The 25129-nt window shown below is 41.1% G+C and overlaps 1 protein-coding gene across 8 annotated transcripts in view; it reads right to left on the reverse strand.

Annotated features, from left to right (window-relative positions):
- The window catches only part of si:ch73-103b11.2 (myosin-2 heavy chain), a 92101-nt gene that overhangs the window by 44897 nt on the left and 22075 nt on the right, over positions 1–25129 (reverse strand). For 5 of the 8 annotated variants that reach the window (XM_049480300.1, XM_049480298.1, XM_049480299.1 and 2 more), the window contains exons 4-8: positions 11547–11698; positions 9717–9801; positions 7585–7638; positions 6284–6410; positions 3894–4500 (exon numbers count right to left, since the gene is read on the reverse strand). In XM_049480300.1, the coding sequence (XP_049336257.1) occupies positions 3894–4500; positions 6284–6410; positions 7585–7638; positions 9717–9801; positions 11547–11698 (1025 nt within the window). The remainder of the gene's footprint in view (positions 1–3893; positions 4501–6283; positions 6411–7584; positions 7639–9716; positions 9802–11546; positions 11699–25129) is intronic. The other 3 variants (XM_049480301.1, XM_049480305.1, XM_049480304.1) reach the window with 2 other exon arrangements.

Below are 25129 nucleotides of genomic sequence, written 5' to 3' on the forward strand. Positions count from 1 at the left end.
GTTGCTCTGTTACACTTTATATATTTGCACAGCTGTACAGATGTCAGTTTCTGTAAATGTTCATCCTTAATTTCTGTATATAACAGTGTGTTTAGCATTCATACCTGTTACCATCTCTCTTAGATTCTTCGGATTCTTATCACTTTTAGTACTTTTTAGCTTCACTATTCTTTATTTTATTTATTGTAAAGTTCTCTCAGTGTAATGTTTGTAAGCAGTGTGTGTGCTGTATCTCTTACCATGTCGAGTCTGCTGTGTGTTAAATAAAGAGATCCTGATTTTACAGCTGATTTAAGAGACTAAACCTAAAATCATTACAGTAGAAGCATGAGTGGAGCTGCAGACTGTAGCATGATCAGACTGCTCTCACACTGTACATGTGTGTGTCTCGTGTGTGTGTGTGTGTGTGTCTCGTGTGTGTGTGTGTGTGTAGGCAAGAGAAGGCAGCAGATGGAAGGATGGTGGGAAGCACTCAGGAATCCAGGAACAGCAGCAATGAGCAGCAGTCTGTCGGTGTGTGTGTGTGTGTGTGTGTGTGTGTGTGTGTATAGTGTGTGTGTGTACATATTGTGTGTGTATATAGTGTGTGTGTGTGTATGTGTTTGTGAGAGAGAGAGCGATCCCAGCATTTGGAATGAGAGCAAGCAGAGGAGTCAGTGGGCGTGGCAGGGCGTGGCAGAGGGCAGGAGGGCGGAGTTTCAGAGGAGCGCCTGAAAGAGAGAAGAAACCAATGAAATAAAGCAGAGAGAGAGGAGCGAGAGAGCATGAGTTACAGAGAGAGAGAGAGAGAGAGAGACAGTATATACACACACACACACACACACAGAAACACACACAAACACAGAAGACACACACAATCATGAGAAAAACACACACGAGACACACACACACAAGAGATACACACCCAAGAGAGAGACACACACGAGAGTGAGACACACACAAGAGAGTGAGACACACACAAGAGAGTGAGACACACACACGAGAGACACACCAGAGACACACACACCAGAGACACACACACGAGAGACACACACACGAGAGACACACAATCATAAGAGAAACACACATGAGAGACAAACACAACCATATAAGAGACACACACACACACACACAATACACAATCATGAGAGAAACACACAATACACACACAAGAGACACAAATACAGAATTATACACACACAGACAAACAGGTTCTCACACACAACACACACAAATACAGAATTATACACACAGGTACACACACACATACTGGTACACACACACACAAGAGAGACACACAGAGTTATACACAGATACAGAAACACACACAGACACACACTAGACGTCTATACAGAAGAGCAGAGAGACAGGGAGGATTGTGGGTAAATCAGTCAGATTATAAACATCACTGGGTTAATTCTGACTGTATTACTGAACTGAGCAGCAGAGCAGTGCTGCTCCTCCACCACTAGATGGAGCTGAAGCCCACAGAGCAGCAGCAGCAGAGACGAGACGCTGCCAGCAGGACTCAGCAGGACCCAGCAGGACCCAGCAGGACTCAGGATGGCAGGGCAGATGGTATGGAGGCAGCAGGACAGGGCTTTACCCACGCTGCACTGCTCTAACCAGGCAGAACTCAGCGTGTGTGAAGCTCTTTAATACGGACAAACTCACACCCACCAAAAACTCTGTATTTATCTCAATTCTGATACACTATATGCACTATATTCACTTACCCATCTGAATCACTCAACAATGACACCACACACCCCCTAACTCAGGTATTTAAAATACAAGAATTTAACCAGATTTGTAACAGAAGTCAATGATCCAAAATTATCATGATACTAATAATACGAATAATAATGAACTCCAAATATCTCCATATATCCAGGATTAAAGTAAAATAAATTATACTGGACAGATATAATCTGTCTCTAGTAGATATATAATGGGAAATGAAAAAAGTGTGAATTTTCTTTTGATAAAAACAGTATAAAAGTAGAACCCTGATGTGATAATTAGGCGTGGGTGATATGGCACCATATTTTAGGGTATAAAGTGTTGATATTATTGTGTACGATTCGATATGGCACACCCCTACAGATGAGCGAATACTTTTGGCAATATAGTGTCAATAGCATCCTATACATTTTTAATAAGGAATAAGACAACCCCTTGTCCCTACCACTTACCCCTAATTTCAGTATTTTCCTTAAAAGTGACGATTAGCACTACATTATACCACAGACAGTTCCAACCCTGCAATGTGATTGGCTAAAAGGCGTTCTGTGAGTACCATTATCAGCAAGTAATGCACTGTAATCGAAAATCTCCATGTATTACTCCGCCCCATACAGGTAACCTAGCAACGATGCAGCGCTTACAAACCAAAGACAAACCAAACAGCGCAGCTACAAAAAGAGCAGCGATGGAACTATTTTAACTGCCAGAGTTTTTATAACCAAACAGATCCTATTTTCTCCTCCTATTTAACTCTTTAAAATCTTTCAATAAACAATGATAATAGAACTGTGGTATAATCGCAATAATACACTCAAGGTTCTCAAGGTGCTATAATGTGTAATATTGGCACTGCTGTGCTGGTCTACAGTAGGTGCCAATAATACAGGTGTATTTTTGCTTAGTTACCATAGATTAATGTGAAGTTTCAATGTTTTATGGCTGAATTCTTCATAACAAGCATAAAAAAAGATCGCTCACTAGTCGTTTGTCTCAGTAGTTAGCTAGCTTATCTAACTTCCCCATTCCACCTTAAATGGTGCAAAAGACGGCAGAGGCTGCAGCATTTAAGGCGAAACGGAAAAATAAAATAAAATAAAAGCTAATCAAAGCTAATTTCAGCTTCCCATCACAGAAGAATTAAGGAATGACCAATAATAACTAATTTCTGCACAAATCTCCCCTCTTTTTGAAGATATACAATAAAATAAACCTATAACTAGTTAACCAGCAGCAGCAGCAGCTCAGTTACTGAACTTTAGAGCTCCTGATGGCGTATCGGTGGTGATGTATGAAGGGTTTCCCAATTCTTAGGGGGAGGATTTTACTCTAAGAGGAAAAAAGAAGGGGTAGAGCTAAGGGGGGAAATGGGATTGGGAATTATTCTGTGTGTAAGTGTTTCGGTGTATATTACTGATTAGGGCTGCACGATATATCATTTAAGCATAGTCATCGTGATGTGCACACGCGCAATATTCACATCACAGGACGTGAGATGTCAGTTAAATCATTTAAATCAATCAAACATGTCATGTTTCAATGTTTTGATTCTTGACACAAGAAGTAGTAGATACACAGCACTGTCTCTGTGTCTGTGTGAGTGACAGGCTGCTGCTGCCTGAGAAGCACACAGGGGGAGGGGGAGGAGTAAACACGAGGTCACCGCATGCATGGCCTCCATCATCCACATGGTTGGGCACGTGCTTGTAAACGTGAGCACATGTGGAAAACTGTGCTCCTCAGTCCAGCACAGTTTAGCAGAGCAGATATTTCCAGTTACAGCTGAATTCACGCTTTTAATCCCAGAAAAACAAACGCTCTTATTCACCTTTTAAAAAGCATTTAAATGCTGATTAAAGGGCTGATTACTGTTGTTTTACTGGTTTTGTTCGGGTTTTGAGAGCTCAGTGCTGACTCAGCTCTTGATTGGTCCGGACGAGAGACAGCGCATGGGTGGGGGCGGGGCTGGTGACACCATGAACCCTGAATTGATTAATATTGCAATATATATATATATATATCGTTGAAAAAAGAGCATTTGCAATATAAAATTTCCCGATATCGTGCAGCTCTAGTGTGTATCTGTAGGTGTATTAGTGTGTGTGTGTGTGTATTAGTGTGTGTGTGTGTGTGTGTGTGTGTGTGTGTGTGTGTGTATATTAGTGTCTGACCTGCGCTGTTGTCCGAACAGTCTCTCCACCTCCTCTCGGCCGGGGCTCCGGGTTCTCTCTCGGATCTCCTGCCGTTTCCTCTCGGACCGGAACGCCTCGCGGTGGGTCAGCCTCCGAGCCCGCGGCACGTCCGCCAGCGCCGCGTAACTCCGCCCACCTCGCCCCGTCCTCACTGTAGACCCTCCCACACCCATCACCGCTGCTCCGCCCACCTGCGCAGAGCCACGCCCCTCCGCTCCTCCGTCCACCGAGTCCAGGGAACTCTGGGAGGAGGACAGCGAGGACCCTGGGGCGTGTCTGTGGGCGGGGCCGTGTGTGTCCGGGGCCGCTGCTGTCCTCTCTGAGTGGGCGGGGCCGTGTGTGTGTGTGTTGGTGGGGTGTGTGTGGTGCGAGCCGGAGGCGGCGGCGGTGGAGAAGAGCATGGAGTCGGAGGTGCTGTACCTCAGCCGTGAGGAAGAGGAGGAGGAGGAGGAGGAAAGAGGAAGATGCTGAGGAGGAGGATCCTGATCCTGCTGATGATCCTGCTGATCTTCAGGTTTAGTTTTCTCCAGAGAGAAGTATCCACTCTCCACCCTCGGCTTACGTCCTCCAATCACAGACCCCGAATCTGAAGGAGGTCAAAGGTCACTCATAGTTTAAATAGAGAAACAAGCAAAAAGACTCTTTTAATATTAAATACTTACATGTAATTAAAATAATTAGTAGTAGATTAGCTAAATTAAACTATACATATTAGTATCAATCATCAAAAACTAATTAATCAATAATTAATCACTACAATTATTTTTTGATTAATCATGATTATTTTTTCATTTTTTTAAATGCTGGTACGACCTTGTATGCTTTATTATTAGAGATAATATAAGAGCCATTCTGCCAAATCAGTTTCATTTCGGTCCCCAGGATATTACACGTATAAATGTGCACAAAATAACTTTAAAATACATTTTATTATTTATTTATTTATTTATTAGTGTCTTGTACATTGACCTAACTGCAAAAGTAAGATATGTAATTAAAAACATTACATTTGCATTGTTGTGTGACTCCAAATCCAAAACCCATCTATGCTTAAAAAATATTTTGTTTTCATAATAAATCCACAATAATATTTAAGTAAAAAAAAAAAAAATACACGTTTTAGTTGTGTCCCTGTGTTGTGGTTTCACTCAGTCTGGTTACCAAAAAACATTACAATGAATATCTGAAACATCTGGAACATTCTACAACAGGAAGTGACATCATCAGCTGGTTCTGGTTCTGAAGATCATGGGACGAAAAATTCCCAAAATTCCCAAAGTTTCCTCATTAGTTTTTTTCTGTATATTTGATGTTATTGTAACTGTAACTGAGGAGCTCAATCTCAACACTCAGTCCTGTTTACCTACATTCATTCTTACATCTTATTGGTTTATTTTCAAAATACTTAAAAATACATTTTGGTAAAATCACTAGAATGTGCTCAGTGTTCTCAGGCTATTAGCATAGCCACCACTTGTAACACATGTATTTTTCATGTTTTTGCTAATTCTGCGCTAAAACAGGAATGAGTGCCAGTAACAGGAATGAGTGCCAGTAACAGGAATGAGTGAGAACCAGTAACAGGAATGAGTGAGAACCAGTAACAGGAATGAGTGCCAGTAACAGGAATGAGTGAGAACCAGTAACAGGAATGAGTGAGAACCAGTAACAGGAATGAGTGAGAACCAGTAACAGGAATGAGTGAGAACCAGTAACAGGAATGAGTGAGAACCAGTAACAGGAATGAGTGAGAACCAGTAACAGGAATGAGTGAGAACCAGTAACAGGAATGAGTGAGAACCAGTAACAGGAATGAGTGAGAACCAGTAACAGGAATGAGTGAGAACCAGTAACAGGAATGAGTGAGAACCAGTAACAGGAATGAGTGCCAGTAACAGGAATGAGTGCCAGTAACAGGGCAGATTATTTTTTGTCATAAATATCAGTTATTTGAACATGCAATCTATAACCATTTTTTTAAATAAAGACTTTCTTGAGAGAAAATTAAAGGAATTAGTGAACTTGCTTTTAAACATGCTTTTTAAATGTTATATGAGTTTTTACACCATTTTCAGATTAGAAACCTTGTAAAAAATGAAGTAAAGCTGCCTGAGATTGATCAGTACATGTTTTAAATAGTTAAATATATGAGTTATTAGATTCAGAGTCCCATTCAGTGGAATGAACCCATGAACTAGAATATTGTAAGGTTCTGTATTACTGAGTTTAACTGAGAGTTTTAATGGAGAAAATAAACACTAGTGTAGCTCCATATTCCACACTCAACAACCTGGAAAGAATAAACGTGCTATCAGCTGTGTGTGTGTGTGTGTGTGTGTGTGTGTGAGAGTGTGTGAGAGTGTGTGTACCCTCTGAGTGCTGGCTGAGGCAGCTGACGCTGCGGCTGGTGGTGATTGGAGGTCTGGTCCAGCGTTCCTCACTCAGATACCCCAAACTAGTGCTGCTCGTTACAGCTACCTTAGCAGGACCCGGCTCCTACAGAGAGAGAGAGAGAGAGAGAGAGAGAGAGAGAGAGAGAGAGAGAGAGAGAGAGAGAGAGAGAGAATAGAATATTTAATTATCACTTACCCAAGAACAAGAACAAAAGGTCCTTTGAAGTCAAAAACACCTGTCTCACAGTGTGTGTGTGTGTGTGTGTGACCTGCTATTGTAACACAGGAGAGGTTGGGACAGTAAGGAAAACTCTAATAATAAATAAAAACAGTGTTTATTTGATTAACTCGTGTTTGATTACAGAAAGTCTGAACCCAAGATATTTCATGTTGTATCTTCACAACTTTACAAACACTAATAAATGATCCTGACTGTGTTTGGAATGTGTTTTTTGGGTCTGAAATGCAGGAATGGGTGTTTATTTAAAATACTTTCACATAAAAAATGATAAATACCCACCCAACCCTAAAAATCCTGATTAAAAATATGAATTAATAAATATATTCCTTGGTGAAGATCAAACAGAACTTCTTGCTGGAAAACATGTGGCAACATGTCACAGCCTGAAGGGCAGTGAGGAACTCCTCAATAAACAACTGTTAATATTATTATACTTGATCATTATTATTATTATAATCATTGTTATTACTATTATTATTATAATCATTGTTATTACTATTGTTATTATTGCTGTTATTACTATTGTTATTATTGCTGTTATTACTATTGTTATTATTGCTGTTATTACTATTGTTATTATTGCTGTTATTACTATTGTTATTATTGCTGTTATTACTATTGTTATTATTGCTGTTATTACTATTGTTATTATTGCTGTTATTACTATTGTTATTATTGCTGTTATTACTATTGTTATTATTGTCAATGTTTTATTTTTTCATTTACTAATTGGTGTTTCTTGTAGATAGATAGATAGATAGATAGCAGACAGACAGACAGATAGAAACAGACAGACAGACACATGTTAGATAAACATACAGACATACAGACAGACAGACAGATGCTGTCTCCACCAATACATTTTTATTAAGAACGCTTTTATTAAGAAAAATAAAAATCACAACACACTCACACACACTCACACACACTACTGATTTGAATCTGATTTGTCTGCAGTGCCGATTGATTAGCACCTGAGAGCAACGCATCATCACCAAGCTGCTCTCTGATTGGTCAGCCTGAGCACAGGACTTACAGTATAGCCGTTAGTGTTCTCCAGAGAGAACTGAGTCCTCACCACGTCAGGAACCTGATAAAACACCAGCGCCCGGATATTAGTGAATTAACACGCGCACTCGCGCACACTCTTTCATGCACATGCCATTAGGGGTGGGCGATATGGCTCTAAAATAATATCACGATATTTCAGGGTATTTTTGTGATAACGATATACTTGGCGATATAGAAAAACTAAAATAATTCATTAATTTCAGAAATATAGTATAATAGTATAACAGTATAATCATAATGTGGCAAAATAAATAATATAGCATAAAATAATATAATGCAGCAAATAATATTGCAGAATATTTAGTGCATGCATATAAACTGCAAACTAAAACAATTATACAATAAATACACCTAAAGCTTCACAGTAAATAATAGACTACTTTTAAGACAGAACAGGCCTATTATCACGATATGGATTTTTTTTTTTTTTTTTTTCTCCCATTTTCTCCCCAATTTACACAGCCAATTACCCAACCCATTCATTAGGACTCCCCCTATCACTAGTGATACCTCAACACACCAGGAGGGTGAAGACTAACACACGCCTCCTCTGATACATGTGAAGTTAGCGGCTCGGCTCCGGTACATCAGCTCACAGACGCCCTGTGCTGCAGACATCACCCTAGGAGTGATGTGGGGAGAGAGCGCCATCTACTGTACCCACCCGGAGGGAGCAGAGCCAATTGTGCTCCCTCTGAGCGCCGGCAGCTTGATGGTAAAGCTGCATGAGCTGGGGTTCGAACCTGCGACCTCCTGCTTATAGTGGCAGCGTTTAGACCGCTGTACCACTCGGCACCCACGATATGGATTTTTAATATCATGATATTTCTGCGTCACGATATATTGTATACGATATAATATTGCCCACCCCTACTGCCATTACTGAACATTACTCTCCAGACGGCAGCACTGAGGTGCTCTGAGAGTCAGAAGGTAAATATATTTTTCCTGAAGCATATTACTGGATGCATTTCAGTGTTTTAAGAGTTCTTTTTAAGAAATATCAGCATTAGATCGGCAAAATTAAAGTCTATTATTGGTGCCAATCACTTAAAATAAATTAAAATCATGATTCATTTTTTATGTTGGAATCTCTCAGTATAATTGTGAGGGGACAGTAATAAAAGTGTAGTTTATATTTTGGTTTAGGTTTAGGTCTGACAGACTAGAAGTACTATCTAATATTTTTTATAACAGTAGCTTAAATGTTAATTATACAAATTACAGCTTGTAACTCTTTTCATATCCCAACAAAGCCTGTAACCACAGGGTTCATACACTTTTTAACCAATACATTTCCATGTTTTTTTTGACCGTATGACCATATAATTTTTTAAACCATCAGTGCAGAAATGGATAAAACAACTATAAAAAAACATCAACTATATATTATAAAAGGCCTAAAATGAATAGATAAAATGTTAACACAATCTTTAATAATAAAGTGTGTATCAGATCCTGAGAGCTTCATTGTGTAGAGATAAATTACTGAATTAACTCTGCAAATTACACATTTTTGTAGACCAAATTTCCATTACTTTTTTAAAACTGTCTGGGTATTTATATTTTTCCAAAACTTATCCAGGCCTGGGGATTGCTGTTTTCAAATTTCATGACTTTTCCAGGTTTTTCATGACTGTATGAACCTGTAAATGAAAATCAGTGGAAACACCCAGCACTAATTACCCATACATGTGTTTTGTGTGTGTGTGTGTGTGTGTGTGTGTGTGTGTGTTTTATGTTCCGGTACAGTCCCTAAAATCTGCTATAAGCAGCTGTAAGCTTCAGTCCCCAGGTCGAGGCTGAAACAGAGTGGGGACCGAGCGGTTGATTCGATTGGCTCCCACTCTATAAAGTATTAAATTCAGTATTAAAGGTCTTTACTATTCTATGGCTTTTATATAATTTTATTTTGTTTCTTTTAAATTAGTTTTACAAGTGCTGTAGTTTTTTGTTGTATTGTATTTGTGCATCACTTTGGTCAACTGTTGTGTAAAATGTGCTCAATAAATGAATTGAGTGTGTGTGTGTGTGTGTGTGTGTGTGTGTGTGTGTGTGTACCTGTGTGTGTGTGTGTGTGTGTGTGTGTGCGTGTACCTGTGGAGTGGGCGGTTCCACCTTCCTCTTCTTTTTCTGGTTCTGCTTGTTGGTGCGAGGAAACACTATCAGAGCCTCCTGCCAACTACACACACACACACACACACACACACACACACACACACACACACACAGAAACATAGGTACACACACACACACACACACACACACACACACACACACACACAAACACAGAAACATAGGTACACACACACACACACACACACACACACACATACACACACACACACAAACATAGGTACACACACACACACATAGGTACACACACACAGGTACACACACACACAGGTACACACACACACACACACACACACACACAGGTACACACACACACACACACACACACACACACACATAGGTACACACACACACACACACACACATAGGTACACACACACACACACACACACACACACACACAGGTACACACACACACACACACACACAGGTACACACACACACACACACATAGGTACACACATAGGTACACACACACACACACAAACACAGAAGAAAAAACGTTTACAATCAGGAGACAAAATGTTGTAGCAACTGAAAGACTGTGCATGTGTGTGTGTGTGTGTGTGTGTGTGTGTGTTTGCACGAGCATGTGTTTATAAACTGGTGTAAATTCAGAAACTGTTGATGGTTTTTGGGGGAAATCCCATAGAAATCAAAGAACCTTAATCCCCATTGTGGAATGTGTGTGTACACCCTGCAACACTAACAGTGAGGTGTGTGTGTGTGTGTGTGTGTTTGTGTTAAAAAAAAAAAATACACATATTTAATAATTATATTTTAGGTTGTGTATTTTGTGTTTTTTTATGTTTGGGTACCTGTGGGTTTGCATTTATGCCAAACAGGGACACTATCCCGTTTAAATATGCAGCTCACGGGGACCAAATACGTAATGGGGACAAAAGTCAAGTCTAGGGTCAGGGGTCAAAGATGTGTATATATTAGGCCTGTGCCATATTGTTTTGTACGCAATAATATCGCCAACATTTCTGAATATGGTGAACGATATTTTACCCAGAAATATTGTACCATGTCACCCACCCCTAATTATCACATCAGGGTCCTACTTTTTAACAGTTTTTAACAAAAGAAAAATTCACACTGTTCTCATTTTCCATTATATATCTACTAGAGACATTTTATATCTGTCCAGTATCATTCAAATAATGCAAAGAAAACAAGTTCATATTCATAAAGTTTTAAGAGTTCAGAAATAATCAATATTTGGTGGAATAATCCTGGTTGGTTTTTAATCACAGTTTTAATTTCATGCATCTTGGCATCATGTTCTCCTCCACCAGTCTTACACACTGCTTTTGGATAACTTTATGCTGCTTTACTCCTGGTGTAAAAATTCAAGCAGTTCAGTTTGGTGGTTTGATGGTTTGTGATCATCCATCTTCCTCCTGATTATATTAACTCGCCATTTTTAAGTGCTTTCTTGTAATTAATGTCTATATGAAATCAATGTCACACACTAAGATTAAGTGAAGTTTTAAAAGAAGAGCCCTCTATTTTATTGAGGACAGATATAAACAGTGTATAAAATGAAATTTTGAGATAAATACCAAAATAAATAACTAGAAAACACTTATAAATAACAGAGCAGGACAGAACACTGCCTTACATACAAAACTACAGTCCTAAATATAAGAGTTCCATTATATGACTCCTAATTCTACACTACCCCACCTGTGTGATAAGAGTGTTAACTAAAAACTGTAAATGTGAACAATAAATCTGTGTAAGAGTGTGTGTGTGTGTGTGTGTGTGTGTGTGTGTGTGTTTTACCCGTTGATAACCTCTCTGCTCTCTGCCCGGATGTAGTGCTCTCTCTCGGGGGTGCTGATACACAGCGAGTGCTTCTGTCCTGTAGCCGTTTCTCCGTCCAACACATCCACACACACATTCAGGTTTATAGTACCCTGAGGGAGAGTGCTGGCCTGCAACACACACACACACACACACACACACACAAACAACCTTAAACTTCAACAATTTAAAAAGTAAAAGTAAAAAGTTTGTGTTGCTTCATTATTTCAAAATGTTCTGTACTGTAGATTAATACTAAACTCAGTCAGTTTTATGAGGTAGAGTCTCCTGGAATTCAGGCTTTCAGTTAACAGCTGTGCTGAACTCATCAAGAGTTAATTACTTGAATTTCTTGTCTCTTAATAAAGTGTTTGAGAGCATCAGTTAAAGTAAAGTAGTGAAGAGGTAGAGTTACAGGTATACAGTGAATACTGAATATTTGAGTAATGTTCTAATCCAGGTTATGAGAAGAAACAACTAAATAACTCAACTAAATAAAGAAAAAAACTTTAGGATAAAAATGAAGGTCAGTCAATCTAAAAATAAAAATTAAGAACTTAAAAAAAAAAGTTTCCTAAAGTGCAGTCATAAAAAATAAACACATCAAAAACGTTATAAAGATGGTGAAACTGGCACTCATCAGCACCGCCCCAGGAAAGGATAGAAGAGCGAGAGTTTCCTCTGTTGTACAGGATAAGTTCATCAGAGTTACCCTCCTCAGAAACCACAAGTTAATAAACAGCTCCCCAGATAAGAGAGAGTTATTTGGTTTCTTAAAAACTTAAACAAAGTTTACAGATTGTCCGCTTTCAGATTGTGCCATATCGTATCGTATGGCCAACATTTTTGCATATGGTGAACCATATATATTATACCCTGAAATATGGAGCCATATCACCCACGCCTAATTATCACATCAGGGTTCTACTTTTATACTGTTTTCATCAAAAGGAAAATTCACTCTTTTCTCATTTCCCATTATATATCTACTAGAGACAGATTATATCTGTCCAGTATCATTTATTTTACTTTAATCCTGGATATATGGAGATATTTGAAGTGTATTGTTAGGATTGCTAGTATCATGCCATTCTGGATCATTGACTTCTGTTACAAATATGATAAAATTCTTGATTTTTTTTTTATATCTCGGTTAGAGGTGTGCAATATCATCATATTTTAAGGCCATAAAGTTTTAATGTGTTAATGTTACCAACAGCTTAATAACAGTATTATTGATTAACCAGCTAAAATCCTTCGTCTAATCCATGTAAAGCAGACGACTGGTTTGTTCCAGCCATGGCTACCTGTCAATCACCTCTTTCCTTATGATAACACAGCAGAATAAGGCTTAAAAGCTCATATTGCTGTGAGGATTTGCTTGCTTTCAGCCACTGTAAGTTTTGGATGGAGCTCCAACTCCATAAAGTAGATCTTCCACTGCTCTAAAGATCAATACTCGGGGTTAATACTCCTCTATAGCCTGACTCATGATTATAGTTTATCTGCTTCAGAGAGTCCTATTCTATCGGCGGTACTTTTCTACTACAGAGACTAGACAGTGCATATGGTGTCCACGAATATTGGGACATACAGTTTAGTAGCAGTGTTGGGCACGTTACTTTAAAAAAATAATTAGTTATAGTTACTAGTTACTTCTCCAAAAAAGTAACTGAGTTACTCCACTATAAAAGTAACTAGTTACCAGTAAAAGTAACTATTGCATTACTTTTGTGTTACTCGCGCCCGTAACCCCCACACCCCGGGCCCCACCTTCTCAGAGCGTGTTTCATAAGCCAGATGTATAGAGTGCACGACAGCAATGACAACAATCATTGCTTAGGCGTTTATCTCATCCTCCCCTAAACAGCGTTTAGTAACAGCGTTTATTTCAACACTGTTACTCCCATCACTGTTTATAAGAGTAACTACTGAGAGAAGCACTGACATTGAGTACAAGAGTGTCAGTGTGTGTGTGTGTGTGTGTGTGTGTGTGTGTCAGCTTTTTGTGATGCTGAGTCAGATACAGGCAGAGACCATCTGTTTCTCTCACTTCTCATCCAAATACACACACACACACATACACACACTTTGTTACAGTGAGATGTGTGTGTGTGTGTGTGTGTGTGTGTGTGTGTATTTGTGATTTAAGGGTCAGTTTCCACAAAAAGCTCCAAAACAGTAAAAACCTAAACTGGCCAAAAACGAACATTTCAGCTAGAGGTGGGCGATAAGGCCATAAAATAACATCACAATATTTCATGGTAAAATGCTGAATTAAAAACACATATTAATCTATATTTTAAGAATACACTACTGCAATAAAAATGAAAATTAAATGTTATCATTGCATACAATATGATATGATAGGGCACACCCCTAATAACTGACATATTAAAAACAATAAAAAATACAAGAATTTGATCAGATTTGTAACAGAAGTCAATGATCCAGAATGATCAGTCATGATACTAATAATAATTAGTATTATTAACTCCAAATATCTCTATATATCCAGGATTAAAGTAAAATAAATGATACTGCACAGATATGATCTGTCTCTAGTAGATACAATATAATGGAATTTTTATTTTGATAAAACAGTAATACCCTAATAGTAAGTAGTACCCTGATGTGATAATTAGGGGTGGGCGATATGAAACGATATTTCAGGGTATAATATTGATCTGCGTTATTATTGCATATGATACAATACGATACACAGCTATTTTTAGCCAATCAGCTTTCAGTATTAAGACCAAAGCACAGATATCAGTGTGTGATCCATCTTCAATCACTGCTGTGTGTTATTAAATTTACTAAATGCCACTCACTCACACACTTCCTCAATGTGTGTGTGTGTGTGTGTGTGTGTGTTGTTCCGTTTAAGTACATAAATATCCTGATTTATAAGGAACAGCAGAGACAGTCAGGACTAACCTGTAATATCACCTGCACACACAGTGCTACCCTGTAACCATCACATTCCACCTGAAACTAAACTGAAACTCATCTCATTTATCTTGAGTTCCTGAGATCAACATTAGATCTAAAACAGCATTCTGTATCATCTTCATCTCTAAACAGCAGCTTGAGATACATGATGATTCACATTTTAACCCATACATTTCCAGGATTTTACATTATTTTTAGGCCTTCAAGGCAAATTTTCATGACCATACAATTTTTAAAACATCAGTGCAGACATTGACAATAAAATAAAAAAACAACTAAAACTATAATTAAAAATAATATCGTATAGTAGGTCTTAAATGAATCAGATAAAATGTTGACATGCTCCATTGTGTAACGGCTAAATTACTGAATTAACTCTGAGCTGATGTATTTTTTTTCTTACCTCAAAATAGATTTTCTCCATCGATAAACTAAAACACAAAAATCGGCAGAGAAAATTTCCATGACTTTTCCAAAACTTTCTGGGTATTTTTATTTTTCCAAAATGTATCCAGGCCTGGAAATTGCTATTTTCAAATTCCTTGACTTCTCCATGTTTTACAAACCCTGGTAATTGTGGGTTGGAATGCTGCTACTGTGGAGCTGCATGTGTAACTCGAGTAATAACGCTGTAAAATCCTGTAAAAGATACTAATTTACTAATTTATTATACTACTAATTTACTAATAATTACTACTCATTTAGATACTGCTGCTTTTGCCTTTCTCAGCTTGTCCAGAAAAACTTGTTCTTTAGGCTAGACATGCAAAGATTTCAATTTTAGTCTGAATGAAAACAGCAGATGTTAAAGTCCAAAAATCCAGACCAAAAACAGGAAATTTTGTCCACCTGTATTTGTGAAAGTTTCTATGATCTGGATCAGTTGATGAGTTTATTAAGCTTATTTGGAGCTTTTCTCCCTCTGTTTGGTTTGGCTTCACACAGACATAAAAACCTAAATGCACCAAATGTGCACCAATAAACCACACGAGCACATCGTCTCCTCTGATTGGTCAGAGCAGTCTGGTGCGGATGTAAGAAAGTAAATATAGTGAGGAGATTCTGTGTTTCAGTGTGTTTATCTGTATATCTATAGGAGTGTGAAGCTGATTTAAAACACAGAACTCTGAAAATTTGCTGCTGCGCTTTTAAACACAGTGTTTTTAATGGGACGTGCAGCACAGATGTGAGCAGTGAACGCAGCACTGACCACAATATTAGTGTGTAAACAGCACGGAGCAGCAGAGACAGCGTTTGTTCACAGCTGTGGTGATTAGCGTTATCTGGCTAATATATTTGATTAAACTGAGCCTTATCAGCAGTTTAGCTCAAATAAAAGGAGTATATTTGATATCTGGGTCAGATCGAGACCAGATCACGTTCTCACCACAAGAGAACCGCTTCAGAGTTTGTTTGGGACCGGACCGATACACCTCCTCTAGCAGGTCTAAGTGTGATTACTTTTCACACCTGCTCAATCAAACCGCATTAAGAGTACAAACCAACCAGAGTCCAGAGGTGGTGTGTGTGTCTATGTTAGAGGTGGTATCTGATGTGCTGTGTGTGTGTGTGTGTGTGTGTGTGTTAGAGGTGGTATCTGAGGTGTTGTGTGTGTGTGTGTGTGTGTTAGAGGTGGTATCTGAGGTGTTGTGTGTGTGTGTGTTAGAGGTGGTATCTGAGGTGTTGTGTGTGTGTGTGTTAGAGGTGGTATCTGAGGTGTTGTGTGTGTGTGTGTTAGAGGTGGTATCTGAGGTGTTGTGTGTGTGTGTGTTAGAGGTGGTATCTATCTCACTCTCTCACCATAATCCTCTCTCCCTTCTATCATTGTCTTTTACCATTTTCTCTCTCCCTTTCTATCATTCACTCACATTCTGTCGCCATCATTATTTCCTTTTAATCATTCTCTCTATCTTTCCATCATTCTCTCGGTCGATGTCTCTCTATTATTCTCTCTCTCTCCATTTCTATCATTCACTCACACTCTCACCATCATTCTATCATTCTTTCTCTTTCTGTCTGTCTGTCTCTCTCTCACACACACACACACACACAATCATTCTCTGTCAGACTGAGTGTGTTTTAGTCTTTTAAAGTTGTGATGAGTAGGTTTGTGTTAGTTCACATATGTGTGTGTGTGTGTGTGTGTGTGTGTGTGTGTGTGTGTGTCTAGCCTTTTCCACTGAAAGGCCCATTGTGTGTGTGTGTGTTCATGAAGGCTGGCCGCCCCACAAAGGGGAAATTGTTGAGCTAGTGGACGAACAAGAGAAAAAGAGAGAGAGAGAGAGAGAGAGAGAGAGAGAGATACAGAGAGAAAGAGAGAGAGAGATACAGAGAGAGAGAGAGAGAGAGAGATACAGAGAGAAAGAGAGAGATACAGAGAGAGAGAGAGAGAGAGAGATACAGAGAGAGAGAGAGATACAGAGAGAGAGAGAGATACAGAGAGAAAGAGAGAGAGATACAGAGAGAGAGAGAGAGAGAGAGAGAGAGAGAGAGATACAGAGAGAATGTGATCGGACTAGTCTGATAGAGTGGTGTGTTATGCCTGTTTAAGATACTAACTACTAATATATATAAACACACCCAGTTTTATAACTCGTTAAAGTTTTGGGTCAGCTGATCAGTCAGTTCTTCTTCTGAAATCACCAGCATTAAAAAGAGTTTCTCCTGCTTTTGTTGGAGTAACTGTCTCTACTACTCAGAGAAGAGTTTCTACTATATTCTGGGCGCACATTGCTGTGATGATTTGCTTGCATTCAGCCACTAAAAAGACAATGTTAGTGAGGTTTAAATGGTGGATGATGATCATCACTCCACCTCATTAATCCCAAACTCATGCCTGTATCCTAAAGGATTATATGGAGCTCCATCATCATTCCAGAGAACACAGTTCTTCCTCTGATCCACAGATCAGTACTGTGGGTTTATACCCTTCTAGCCGGCGCCTGGCATTAGGCATGGAGCTCCACACTGACCGGTTCAGCGAGGTTGAGTTTACCCAGAATGCACTGCAGTAGTGCTAACTTTTGGACGTTTTAAGTAGAGATGACTCCAAAACACACAGAGCCGGGAAAATCTGACTGCATCGCTTCTGGACACACACACACACACACACACACACTCACACACACTTTCCCATGTATTTTATGGTGTTTGAAACCGCACTGATACAAAACATCGGTGTGTGAGTTTTTTCTGGCTCTTTCTCTGCTTCCTGTTTTGCACACTGGCCAACGTCCTCATATCTCTCTCACACACGCAGGCTTGTTTCTGTACAGTTTGGGGACGTGGAGTCACTTACAGTCTTCTTACGCAAAACATTGGGTATGCTTGCCTAAATGTCAGGGTAGTAAACACAGCTTCTATAACTAATCTACACATAAAAACAATATTATGATTACATTTTGATAAACTATTATGCTAATTTTAGTCCCATTTCTTATTCGGAACAAAGTTACAGGGGGAAGCGGTTTAAATCCTCCCGCTGAACAAAGAGACTGTTCAACAACTAACATACCATCAAAATAATTAAATAAAAAAGAATAATGCTGCATTATCAGGCTACTTCCAGTTCTCTGTGGGCAACCCTGCAGTTCACTGTGATGTAGAAAATCAGTGAATATCAGTTACATCACCACTGGATTCAGCATCCTGATTCTTGTTGGGACAGAGCGTGCCGATTGTTGTTGGGACAGGGCGTGCCGATTCTTGTTGGGACAGGGCGTGCCGATTGTTGTTTGGGACAGAGCGTGCCGATTGTTGTTTGGGACAGAGCGTGCCGTTTGTTGTTTGGGACAGGGCGTGCCGATTCTTGTTTGGGACAGGGCGTGCCGATTCTTGTTTGTGACAGGGCGTGCCGATTCTTGTTTGTGACAGGGCGTGCCGATTCTTGTTTGGGACAGGGCGTGCCGATTCTTGTTTGGGACAGGGCGTGCCGATTCTTGTTTGGGACAGGGCGTGCCGATTCTTGTTTGGGACAGGGCGTGCCGATTCTTGTTTGGGACAGGGCGTGCCGATTCTTGTTTGGGACAGGGCGTGCCGATTCTTGTTTGGGACAGGGCGTGCCGATTGTTGTTTGGGACAGGGCGTGCCGTTTGTTGTTTGGGACAGGGCGTGCCGATTGTTGTTGTGACAGGGCGCGCCGATTCTTGTTGTGACAGGGCGCGCCGATTCTTGTTGTGACAGGGCGCGCCGATTTTTGTTGTGACGGAGAGTGCCGATTCTTGTTGGGACGGAGCGTGCCGATTGTTGTTTGGGACAGAGCGTGCCGATTGTTGTTTGGGACAGAGCGTGCCGATTCTTGTTCGGGACAGAGCGTGCCGATTCTTGTTCGGGACAGAGCGTGCCGATTCTTGTTCGGGACAGAGCGTGCCGATTCTTGTTCGGGACAGAGCGTGCCGATTCTTGTTCGGGACAGAGCGTGCCGATTCTTGTTCGGGACAGAGCGTGCCGATTCTTGTTCGGGACAGAGCGTGCCGATTCTTGTTCGGGACAGAGCGTGCCGATTCTTGTTCGGGACAGAGCGTGCCGATTCTTGTTCGGGACAGAGCGTGCCGATTCTTGTTCGGGACAGAGCGTGCCGATTCTTGTTCGGGACAGAGCGTGCCGATTCTTGTTCGGGACAGAGCGTGCCGATTCTTGTTCGGGACAGAGCGTGCCGATTCTTGTTCGGGACAGAGCGTGCCGATTCTTGTTCGGGACAGAGCGTGCCGATTCTTGTTCGGGACAGAGCGCCCGGACACTCGGCGGGACAGAGCGCCCGGACACTCGGCGGGACAGAGCGCCCGGACACTCGGCGGGACAGAGCGCCCGGACACTCGGCGGGACAGAGCGCCCGGACACTCGGCGGGACAGAGCGCCCGGACACTCGGCGGGACAGAGCGCCCGGACACTCGGCGGGACAGAGCGCCCGGACACTCGGCGGGACAGAGCGCCCGGACTCCCGCTCGGACAGAGCGCCCGGACTCCCGCTCGGACAGAGCGCCCGGACTCCCGCTCGGACAGAGCGCCCGGACTCCCGCTCGGACAGAGCGCCCGGACTCCCGCTCGGACAGAGCGCCCGGACTCCCGCTCGGACAGAGCGCCCGGACTCCCGCTCGGACAGAGCGCCCGGACTCCCGCTCGGACAGAGCGCCCGGACTCCCGCTCGGACAGAGCGCCCGGACTCCCGCTCGGACAGAGCGCCCGGACTCCCGCTCGGACAGAGCGCCCGGACTCCCGCTCGGACAGAGCGCCCGGACTCCCGCTCGGACAGAGCGCCCGGACTCCCGCTCGGACAGAGCGCCCGGACTCCCGCTCGGACAGAGCGCCCGGACTCCCGCTCGGACAGAGCGCCCGGACTCCCGCTCGGACAGAGCGCCCGGACTCCCGCTCGGACAGAGCGCCCGGACTCCCGCTCGGACAGAGCGCCCGGACTCCCGCTCGGACAGAGCGCCCGGACTCCCGCTCGGACAGAGCGCCCGGGCTCCCGCTCGGACAGAGCGCCCGGACTCCCGCTCGGACAGAGCGCCCGGACTCCCGCTCGGACAGAGCGCCCGGGCTCCCGCTCGGACAGAGTGCCCGGACTCCCGCTTATTGTCATTTTAAGACCAGTTTAGTCTGCTATTTCGAGAGCAAAATAAAAGTATAATAATGCTATTTATTATATAATACATACATTTGAATTTGACCTGTAATTGATAAGAGGTCATTATGCTGTAAAATGTGTATTTGTCTCTCTGAGACAATAAACAGTTATTGTTTAGAGAGCGGTAGGTGTTTTTATTTGTTTGTCGTGGTAAAGTTTGGTATGGAGCACTGCCCCGCCCTCACACCTCATACTGTATTCTATACACACCAGTGTTTCCTGCACTTTTAATACACAACAGCCCAGACTCACACCATGTTTATCACACTCAGTCTGGGGGTGAGTGCATGTACTCGAGTGTGTGTGTGTGTGTGTGTGTGTATGTGTTTAACCCTTGTCCACTCCAACGTCTGCAGTAGGAACTAATCTGGAGGAATGTAAATGGAGGTGGATTACAGTGGGGTCAGTGTTGGCGTCTCTCACACACACACACACACACACACACACACACACACACACACACACACACACAGACACACACACACACACACACACACATAAAACGAGGGCCCCCTAATCACACATACCCTCTCAAACAGTAATCTCATACTCTCTCTCCTACATACATATGTATACCCACATACACACACACACACACACACAATACATACTGTATATATTGTGGTCTAATAGTAAACTCCATTTATTATCTCACACACACACATACACACACACACACACACACACACACACACACACACGCACACGTCCCCCTTAACTGGTTCCCATGGCTTCTGTTCTCAGGCCAGATAACTTTCATTCCCAACACGAGAGAGCGAGAAAAAGAGAGAGAGAAGAGAAAGGAGGGAAGAGAAAGAGAGATAGAGAGAGAGAGAGAGAGAGAGAGAGAGAGAGTAAAAATAGCTCATTGAAAGTCCTCTGGCATCAGTGTGTGAACAAAACATTCCTTTTATCTACTCCCTCTCTCCCGCTCTCTCTCTCTCTTTTAATCGTTTTTTCTCCTTCTGGATAGCCCTCCTGACCCAAGTGAACTAAACGAATAACAAACACTCAACACACACACACACACACACACACACACACACACACACACACACACTGACTCAACAAGTATCTTATGCTCTACAACTGTTGTAATTATGTAATCTTACGTACAATCTTATTTATATATAGTGGATATATATTTACACACCAGCTGACAAATAGTATAACTAACCACAAGAGGGCGTAAAAGTGCTATGCCCACAGCTTCTCCCCTATAAAACTCTCTCTGGGCAGTGTACCTCCTCCACCTTCAGTCTTGGATCTGACAAAAGTTGGGTTCAAGTGCTGAGGACATTTAAGCCTTTTCTGTGGAGCGACACACTGCTCCAACAAACTGCTGGTGTGATCAATAATCTGGTGATCATCTCGTACGACAGTCGGTCACCCCTAGTAATGATAGGAGGAACACTAACATTGATCTTAGTGATCTGTACAGAACATCCTGCAGATACATGTGTTGCTGCTTTTTCTCATACAGAACTTCCAGCTGAAAGCGGCAGCATTTTTCAGCAGGATAATGTTCACCCAACAAAGCAAGGGTTTCCCAGATTTATCACCAATCTAGCATTTCTGCAGCTGAATTTCTGTGCTGAATTCACTGTGCTGCATCCCACTGTGCTGGACCCTCACTGTGCTGAACCTTCATTGCGCTGAATATCACTGAGCTGGACACTCACTGTGCTGAATCTCAACGTGATGTACCCTTACTGTGCTGGATCTCACTGTGTTGAATCTCACTGTGGTGGACCATCACTGTGCTGAGTTTCATTGCACCGGACCCTCACTGTGCTGGGGCCTCTCTATGCTGAATCTCACAGTGCTGAATCCTCACTGTGCTGAATCCTCACTGTGCTGAATCCTCACTGCATTGTATCTTGCTGTGCTGGAGCATTACTTTTCTGAACCACACTGTGCCGGACCGTAACTGTGATGGACCCTAACTATGCTGGAACCTTACTGTGCTGAATCTCACTGTGCTGAATCTTACTGTGCTAAATCCTCACTGCATTGTATCTTGCTGTGCTGGAGCGTTACTGTGATGAACCACACTGTGCCGGACCCTAACAGTGATGGACCCTCACTATGCCGGAACCTTACTGTGCTGAATCTCACTATGCTGGACCAACACTGTGCTGAATCTCACTGTGCTGGACCAACACTGTGCTAAATCTCACTGTGCTGGACATTCACTGCGCTGTATCTTGCTGTGCTGAATCCTCACTGCATTGTATCTCATTGTGCTGAACCCACATTGTGCTGTATCTCGCTGTGCTGGAACAACACTGTGCTGACTGTGCTGGACTGCAGGGATTTGGGCCTGTGTAACAGAGTGTGGTGCAGAATTCTGACAGCCGCCAGGCTTCACTCTATTTCCCACAATTCACACTGCCACTGCGCTCCTCTCACTCTGTGTGGGCGAGCGAGAGAGTGCGTGTAGCCTGTTCTGATTATGTAGCTGTGCCTGTGAGGATGTGGGAGGCAGCAAGAGAGGGAAAATAGGTGTGTGTGTGTGTGTGTGTTGGATAATTAGAGAGTAGGTGGTGAAGCTGAGCTCTGGTCTTAGGGTATGTTTAGAATGTGTGTGTGTGTGTGTGTGTGTGTGTGAGAGAGAGAGAGAGAGAGAGAGAGAGAGAGGTTGGAAGCGAGTGAGAGAGAAAGTGTAGAGAAAGAACAAGGATGTAGAAAAAATAAATGTGTGTGTGTGTGTGTGTGTGTGTGTGTGAGAGAGTGTGTGTGTGTGTGTTCTATTTTAAAGTTAGTACAGGTCACCAGAAACTGTCTCTCCATCTCCAACCCAGCTGATGACATCATCAGAGTGAAAGAGGCTAAGCTAATACACCTACACAGAGCAGTGTGTGTGTGTGTGTGAGGGTCGCACTATGCACCAGCAGCTGCATCAGACACCAGCATACACACACTGCTGCTGCTGACAGTTAGTGTACACAAACACACACTAATGACCATTTCAATTACTTCATTAAATTTAGAAATATTTTGCACTTTCCTAATTAAATGCCATTTTATTTGTCTGTTAGTGTGGGCAGAGGTGTGTCTCTGTAGAGCATGTGTTTTTATTTTAATACACGTGTTTTAAGCAAAAGTTGATGCCAAAATTTGCAAACATCTGCATTTCATAAGCTGAAACAACTAAAACAAACTGTCCAAATTCATACAAATACAAAATTAAACAAACAACAAAATAAAACCTAGACTATTTTTCAGACTATAAGGAGCACCGGATTATAAGGTGCATTAAGCAACACTAGTAAGAATGTCTACATCAAAGTGAGTAAGGGTGTCACTATGTTTCCCTTCTAATAAGGAAGCTGGGAAAGTGTCCAAGTAAACAAAACAGTGAAAGCTAGCACTGTGGTTAGCAGCTAATGCTAATACTGCTCCAGCCTTAGTGCTGGAGAAACTTCACTGAAAACTCACCCTTATAATGCTTGTACTTCAGTGGAGTGTCTTTACTGCTCCTTAATACCTGACTGATAGAATTTATACATAAGGAGCACCGGATTATAAGGAGCTCTGATGATTTTTGGAAAAATTGAAGTGTGCCTTAACTGCAGAAAATATGGTAATCTAACCAAAAAAGACGAAACAAAACAAACAAAAATCCAAACTAATCAAGGCAAACTAAATTCACAGAGAACAACTACATTAACTAAACAAACAGCTTAATGAACTAATATAACAAAAAAATTAAAAAGATAAAAAATAAGACAATATAAACGAATTAAAACAATAAAACAACAAAAAAATCTAACTAAATAAAAACATAACTAAACTAGACAAAACTAACACGAAAACTAAATTAGCAAAATCAAATACTGACACTCCCATTATTTATTTTTTATTTATTCTTTATTTAATTTAAACGGAATGGTAAATATGTGAACGCCACTTAAGATATTTACCATCATTAAATGCGCTCTTTGCACAATTACTTCTGCATTCTCATCAGTGCTGCTCCAGCGTTTCCTGTTTGGCTTTTCCAATACACTCGTTATGGCAGTATTTTCAGCTGGTGTTTACAAGAGCTTCTAAAAATTAACCTCAACATCGAGGAGACCAGTAAAGCCTACCACTAGAAAACTAGAGAAAGGCTTTAAACTATATGCCTATAAACTATATCATACCTACACACTACAAAGTTTTTTTTCTTATATTTTACGTTAGTCCACACAGCTCAGCATTAGCTAGTATAGCTAACTAGCTTGCTAGGTGCATTATTGATAGTTTCTCCTGTTATCAAATGGAAGTCTAATAAAATGCTAGTAATAATAATAACGCAAACTATAATAATCATATAATCATTATAAAAATAATTAGACAAATGCTGGCTATAATAATAAAAATGCTAGCAATAATAATAATAATAATAATTATAATAATAATAATAATAAAAATAGTACAATTTATAATAATATATAGCTATAATAATAATAATAATAATTCTAGCTATAATAATAATAATAATATCAAGCTATACTAATAATAAAAACGCTAGCTATATTAGTAAAAAATAAGAATACAAATGCTAGCTATAATATTTTAATAATATTAATAATAATAATAATAATAATTAGCTATTATAATAATAACAACAATAATAATAATAATATCTCGCTATAATAATAATAAAAATGCTAGCTGGTGGATCATTCAGGCAAGTACGCTGATCTCCTCTCCCAAATACATGGAGCCTGGGTGCTGTAACGTTAATTATTCCATTTAAAAAGCAGTGGCACTGCATGCTTTGCCAGTCGTCTCCAAGCTTCTGACGTTTCTGGTTTAACCAGGTAGTCTGGTATGAAATGTTTGATACAGACCTTTCATATGGCGAAATGGTAAAGTGGTCCCGACTAATGTTCATTAGCCACTGTTTATTAGATTTATTAGCTTAAAGCTTCCTTAAAACTTAGCAGACGCCGTGCAAAAAGGAACACAACAGTGCTGAAAACGGCTTGAAAAC

The sequence above is a fragment of the Astyanax mexicanus genome, chromosome 6 (assembly GCF_023375975.1).
Source record: "Astyanax mexicanus isolate ESR-SI-001 chromosome 6, AstMex3_surface, whole genome shotgun sequence".
Taxonomy (NCBI): Eukaryota; Metazoa; Chordata; class Actinopteri; order Characiformes; family Acestrorhamphidae; genus Astyanax; species Astyanax mexicanus.